At 42.9% G+C, this 7,161-nt stretch overlaps 1 protein-coding gene across 4 annotated transcripts in view; it reads left to right on the top strand.

The window, feature by feature from the left end:
* NEK7 (NIMA-related kinase 7) overlaps positions 1-7,155 on the top strand; it is a 137,270-nt gene extending 130,115 nt beyond the window's left edge. For 3 of the 4 annotated variants that reach the window (XM_010831094.1, XM_010831091.1, XM_010831093.1), the window contains one exon: positions 5,666-7,155. In XM_010831094.1, coding sequence (XP_010829396.1) covers positions 5,666-5,776 — 111 coding nt within the window. In that variant the 3' untranslated portion in view covers positions 5,777-7,155. Of the gene's footprint in view, positions 1-3,595; positions 3,730-5,665 lie in introns of all 4 variants that reach the window. The other variant, XM_010831092.1, reaches the window with a different exon arrangement.
* Positions 7,156-7,161: the final 6 nt, after the last annotated feature.

The raw sequence follows: 7,161 nt of genomic DNA, 5'->3' as shown, positions 1-7,161 counted from the left end.
TTGGGGGGCTGCAGTGTGTCCTGGGCTCAATGGAAACGGGGTGTGTCCGGGAGGCGGATGCATCGTAATTGGTCTCAGAGGGACAGGGGTGGGGTCAGAGAGCAGCAGCGCCCAGAGCCCATCCTGCATGCCTGTCGGGAGTCGCCTGTCGGGAGTCGTGTCCCGACCCAGGGCCAGGCTGCACACAGCACGCTCGTCTTCATCTGGACATGGCTGATCTCCCGACAGCGGGGACCATCAGCATTCCCCTTTTAATATCTCTGGTACCAACCTATATGCTTTGGTATTTCTTTACAAACATATCGATCAGTCTGTATTAGCATTTTCTTTTTTTTATTGAAAATATTCATTTATTTCCATATGACTTATGACTTCATAATCCTTTAGAAATGTCAGAGCATTCATTTTATTTTTACTTTATATGACTTTTCTCATTTAAATTTTGTGTTGCTTTTTAAATTTCCCTTAATCATCTGAATTAAAGTTTTTTCTTCTGATTTTGTAAAGACTCCTACAAATTCAGACCTTTACTTTTTACCTTATTTTTAGCTTGTTCTATAAAACAGTTTAAAAACAACACAAAGTACATGTTTTTATAAACGTGTAAAGTAATGCAAATTCAAGTTTTCTTAAGATAATGTAAACTATGAAATGTCTTTACTTACATGAAATGTTTTACTTATTCCTGTTTATTTTTATTAACCTAATATCCACTGATGTGGGAATTACTTCTACAAAGTAATAAATGGGAAGCTAATTCCCTCCATTCAAACACAAAATTTCTTTGAGCAAGTGATTACCTGACAATATTATGAGAAATTAAAGCCTGACATGTAGGAATATATATAAAATTTTTTAAACTGATTATATGAACAGATGTCTTCATTAACCATACTTAATAATGTAGTACTTAGAATCATGTCAAAAGGTTGGATAGTTGTTCAGGATTTTTAAAGTAATTTTTTGCAGAGGTTTTCAGGAAGATAAAGGTTTTTTTTTTGTTTTTTTTTTTAATGTAAGACTAACACTGAGAGCTCACTAAGATGATTATTCCTTTTTGATTATGTAATGTCTGTCTGATAGAACACGTAGAGTTTTTTTTTTTTGGATGCGTCATGTCACGTGTAAATTCCTAACCTGGTATAAAAAAATGGTTCCATGTGAAAACTCAAGTACATTTTCTCTGGAGGTAGTCACTGTCACTTTAATGAGTGAGGTCACTCTAGTCAGAATATGAATCTGAAAAGTTTTGTGTCACGTAAGGCCCTTGTCTTGATGTTGGGCAGAGCCCTAGAGAAGATTTTTTGGTCTGTTTTTAGATGGGAGCTGGCTCTGAACTGTGCGGGCGACCCATTCACTTTAGGAACCAGACGAACCAGCGTCAGAGCTGGCATCTTCTGAGAGTCAGACCGCCTGTTGTCGTTGTTGCTCAGTCTCCCATTCACGTCCGACTCTTGGCGACCCCGTGGACTGCAGCGCGCCAGGCTTCCTGGTCCTTCACAGTTTCCCGGAGCTTGCTCGAGCTCATGTCCACTGAGTCCGTGATGCCATCCTACCTGCCTGCCTTTGCCTGTTAGAAGGTCACCCACCTTTGTGCACAGGTGGCTGTGCGGGAGCCTGCAGACCAGGTGGGGTTTCCCTGGGGTAGGAGAGCAATAGTTTTAAAAGTCAGGTGTCTGAAGCCAGGCCGCTTCGGTTCCCATCCGGCCGGGCCCCTTAATGCCTCTGTGACCTTGGGATGTCGCCCCCTGCACGCCACCCTGCAGAGAGCTTCTGAGTTGGATCCAGTTGTGAGAAAGGGCAGAACTAAATCAGCAACAGCTTTCAGGAAATGGTCCTCTCTCTGCTCTGGCACCGGAAGCAACTTCAAAGCCCCAGAGTTACCTTGTGACACATGGAGATGCCTTTTATCTGAACATGTTCAGGAGATGGGGTTCCAGTTGTCCCCTGGAAACTTAGAAATAACTGCCAATTCCTAGGAGCACCTCCATCTCGGCAGTGTGGCCTCCAAACTGCAGAAAGTGCGCCCAGAGCACTGAGTGAGACAGCCGGCCACGTTTAGCTGTTTAACAATTAAAGGCTGGGGGCTGTCAAGCAAAGGGAAGAGTTTTTCCTCATTCTCCAATTAATGACTGCTTAACCCCAACTGCCATCTCTCAATGCCATTCCTATATTCTGCTATGTGGGCGACTGTTTTATCCTTGTCTCCATCATGTCAGAAGCACATGTAACTCTACCATGTCCCAGAGATACTGTCCTTTCGTATACATTAAAGAAGGGTGAGAAGTGACCTTACTTGCAGAACTTAAAATTGTTACCTGGTATGACAATTTTGCATTTTTAAAAATCAAAATTATTAAAGGCATAAAACTTGGCCCATGGCCGTTTGAAACATAAAAGTAGTTATTTGTTGTGTTTTTTTCCCCCCATTTCCTTTGCCAAAAGACTATTGAAACTGGCTCCCCCTTCCCCCAGCCCCTGCTGGGTTAATATGTCTACTGAAATGTATCTTTAGAATAACCAATAGTTATCAAATATCAGAGAAACGTCCCTCAAACTAAGAATACGGGTCTGGGTAAATCTCCCATAACATGCTTACAGTCCACCTTTTTTCATAAAGGATTTAAGCTGACTTACAGTAGAAGACACAGGTTAGTGGTTATTAATACAGAAACAGAAGTCAAGTTCAGAACCAAGGGCAGAAGGGCATGTAAACACACCTTCCCTCTCAGCCAGCAGAGTGGCTGCAGCACATCTGCCTGGTTTCGAAGGAAACAGCAGATCATGTTTTTAAGGACGAAAGTGTACCTTCTCTGTCCCTCAGAGAAGATGGAGTTTTCTCCTGCTGAATTATGATGGGAAACAGAAGCAGATCATGTTTTTAAGGATGAAAGTGTACCTTCTCTGTCCCTCAGAGAAGATGGAGTTTTCTCCTGCTGAATTATGATGGGAATATCACCTGTAAGGGTCTGTGAGTAATATATCCGGCGTTGGCTTATCCCAAGTTACTAGGATGAGTGGGGCTTCCCTGGTGGCTCAGCAGTTAAGAACCTGCCTGCCAGTGCAAGAGACGCAGGTTTGATTCCTGGGTTGGGAAGATCCCCTGGAGGAGGAAATGGCAACCCGCTCCAGTATTCTTGCCTGGGAAATCCCATGGACGGAGGAGTCTGGCGGGCTACAGTCCATGGGGTCACAGAGTCAGACACCACTGAGTTGACTAAACGGCAGCATAAGGATGAACTATATTTCTTACTGAGTCTTCCCTAAATTCCCGTGCTGTTAGCGCGTTTGACAGGAACTATGTATCATACCTCTCAATACTCTTCGGAATCACATTTTTGAATATTCAAACCTTTGAATATTCGCTCCACCATTGTGTATCCCTTGACAAGGACTGTGGTGATGGGTTCTGTTCTGCTGATTCAAACAGCAAGGCAGGCTGACACCTTTGATCGAAGCTGAAGCGTCTCACCACTCTGCTCATCTGCTGGAAGTCAGACCAGCCTCCAAGTACCTGCATGAAGTCCCTGAGATGTTAGTGTCTCTCCTCTGGGTAACCACTTCTCATCCCCCAGTATCCACCGTTTTCTCTCAGAACCCAGAAACTCATCTCTTCAGTGGAACTCAGACACACCTTAACCCAGTAGCATCCCTTTCCAGTGGTCGTGATTTGAAACTAAACAGTGATCGTCTGTAATCTTGGCTGCTTTCTCCTCGTGGCAGAAACAGGTGAGGGCCGAGCATCCGCTACAGTCGCTTGGAAAGTGAACCGTATTCTGAATTATTAGGCAGGAAAAGTAAGGTTTCTTGACCAGCCTGAAGGGTGTGGCACTTTTGTTCAGTCAAAAACCGGCTATTGCATCTGCTTGGATCCTGGTTACATAGAATGAGTGTAGGACAGTTACCCTTTCTGCTCCTTTTATCATTTTTATCTCTGAACAAGATTTCTGACCGCTAGGTAACCTGTTGGAAAACAGTGTCTTTTTATATATAAGTTTCAGTATAAATACTTTTCCTCCTGTCTTCTATTGTGTGTACAACTGAATGTATTTGTTTTTATTTTAATGGCTAAAATGCCAACAACCTCTTTCTGATTCAGATCACTGTAACACAAAGGCTTGTGTACGCCATACCCCTTCAGGATGTTGAATGCTTCCCCTGTGCCACTGCAGACAACAGACCATGACATCCTTGGACCCTCCCAGTAGGTCTGCTGTTATCATCGGCATCTTTGAACTCCCAGAAGTGAAGCTGACTGTGAAGCTTCATTCTGATAGAATCACATCACTTGAGGGTTAGCACTGGAAGAATCCTTACAGGTCGTGTGCTCCAGCCTCTGTCCTGAATTGATGTAGAAACAAACCTCTCCAGACAGTGCCTTGAGCCTGCGGGCGTCCATGGGCTCCTCCCTTTCCATCCCCTGGGGGCCTCCTTACACATACCTTCTTTCTAGCTGACTCTTCTCACTGGCGGTGGGCTTCTGTGGTGTTAACACACTCAGCCCACAGATTTTAGCATTAGTTTCTTTTTCCTCCAGATGAAAAAAATCTTGGTGGAAGTTGAAAACTCTGTAATTTGATAATTTAAATTGTCAAACAATAATTTGATAATTTAACTATATGCCACTATGTCGAGAAAGAGTAATGCAAGTTTTCAGAGTTATGAGTAATTTACAAAGACATACTTAAATGCTAGGGCTTCCCTGGTGGCTCAGATGGTAAAGCATCCACCTGCCAATGCAGGAGACCAGGGTTCAATCCCTGGGTCGGGAAGATCCCCTGGAGGAGGGCATGGCAACCCGTATTCTTGCCTAGAGAATCCCCATGGACAGAGGAGCCTGGTGGGCTACAGTCCATGGAGTCACAAAGATTTGGACAGGACTGAGCGACTAAGCACAGCCCAGCACTTGAAGGCTAAGGAGTCTGGTCCTTCCTCTTGATTTGGCTTGTCGTGAAAGACCATATTGTGAAGACATGTGGTTCCATGAATCACAGCAATTAGAATTAAGAATCAAGTGCCCTATTCTTCAGTCATTGGCTCTAGGGTCAGATGGAAGGATATTTTCTTAACGAAATATACTTTTTTCTGTGACGTAAATAAGTAAACCTCAGTCCTCTCATCTATAACATGAGGACATAAGTGCAACTTCATACAGTTGAGAGAGCACTATTTGTTACTTACCTTGCTTATAATTTATTATTCTTAGTTTGAAGGAGTGCTTTTACTATAATAAAAAACATTTGTATAAATTCCGATGTACAACAAGCTGGTTATTAAAATTTAAACTTAAAATGAACGTTGTTGTAGTAAATTCTAGATCAATGTGTAGAGATCTATAGTCATTAATAACTTGGAGACATGGAGTGTAAAACTTACTGTCTCCCGTGACTGCCATCCTCCAATCAGACTTTGCTGAAAGATAATCAGGTCACCAGAAAGCCACTAGATGGTGGAGAACACTCTTCTCTTGACCTGAACACTCACCAGTAAATATGCTTCTTAGAGCCTTCAACTAACTAAAGTCACTGATGGCGATCACATATTTCCAGCCAAATATTTAGCAGCACACGTGCATTCCTGGTAAACCCAGAGCTGTGCAAAGCGTGTTCCTGTACCTCACCACCCGGAGTGGTTCCTGAAGCAGGTTGTGTTTTCTTCTCCGCAGCTGCGACAGCTGGTGAACATGTGCATCAACCCAGACCCTGAGAAGCGGCCGGACATCACCTATGTGTACGACGTGGCGAAGCGCATGCACGCCTGCACCGCCAGCGCCTGAGCGCGGCCGGCGGAGTGCGCAGCTCGAGTGTTCTTGAGCAAAGCGCACCTCCTCCTCCTGGGTGTTAAAAGAGTCCTACTTCAGAGCTAACGTGCTTTGAATCCTTAACCAGTTTTCATCTAAGCTTCATTTTGTACCAATTTAAGTCACCTTCCCGCAAACCCCAGTGACTTTGGAGTAGTCAGATTGCATGTTAGGAGAGCAGACGCAACACAGTGGTTCTTAATGGCGAAAGAATTTGTAGAATGATTGCTTGTTTTTGTGCTGATCAGTCGTGTCCAGGTAAACTCTCAGTGCCAAACACCGGCGATCTGGCTTGGCCCCATCGGGATGAAGCCCGAGGATGGTATCTGAGCGCGCGCCTATGTGCTCTCCGGTCACACGTGGACATCTGAGATGAACACAGTTTTAAACTTCTGTGACTATCTTATTTTTAGAGGTTTGAAGTATGTGTTTTAGTTCCTTAGCATTGTAACTTTCAAATACAATTCTTAAAGCTAAATATACACATGAACTGTATTTTTGTTCATGAACTATTTGAGAAATTTAAAATCCTTAGCTTATACATTCAAAATGCGACTATTAAATGTGAAGAGATTTGGGGACAAAAATGTGAGTCAGACACTGAAGAGTTTTTTGCTTTGTTTTAGTATCTTTGATATTCTCCTTGCATTAAAATGGTATAAATGAATCCATTTAAAAAGTGGTTAAGGATTTGTTTGGCTGGTGTGATAGTAATTTTCAAAGTTGCACACTGCCCAAGGCTTTTTTGTGTGTTCTTGCTCTTTGTACATTTGAAGACTATTATTTGAATAATCCTGCAGTACTATACTTCAGTTCCTTTATGAATTTAAATGCTCTACTCATGATTGTGCACTATAGTATATAGCATATGTTTTTATTCATAGAGTTTATTGAAATTCTGATTGGTCCCCTTCTGAAAGTTTTTTATATTCAAGTTACTTTCCTATTTATATTGTACATGAGTTTTATCCACTAATGTTTCAGATGTTCTGACAACATTATAGCCTTAAAAGAATATTTGGTATGCCAACACTTTTCCTGGAAGGAAGACATTTTTTTAACTTTTTAAAATTTGGGCTACCCTGTGTGTGTGTGCCCTGTCTTGTTAGAAAGGAAGAGGGGTTTGTGTTGTCCTGCGCCTGTGAACGCTGATGCCGTTTCAGTTCATCCGACAAGGTTGCAGATTTAGGATATGTTTAAAGAAGTGAAAACTAGCCACTACCGCAGCCGGAAGTTTTATGAGCTAAACATCTCTGTTGAGAAGCTTCTAGCTAAGTACTGTGTTTGTGCCCGAAGCTGCCCAAGGCGGTGTAGTTTACTGGAGCGGGCAGAGTTCAGTACCCGCCGTCCTGGGGACGTTT

The sequence above is a fragment of the Bison bison genome, unplaced genomic scaffold, assembly GCF_000754665.1.
Source record: "Bison bison bison isolate TAMUID 2011002044 unplaced genomic scaffold, Bison_UMD1.0 scf7180017864524, whole genome shotgun sequence".
NCBI classification, from domain to species: Eukaryota; Metazoa; Chordata; class Mammalia; order Artiodactyla; family Bovidae; genus Bison; species Bison bison.
The sequence above is the reverse complement of the archived record's forward strand: the minus strand, read 5'-3'. Positions and strand labels throughout refer to the sequence as shown.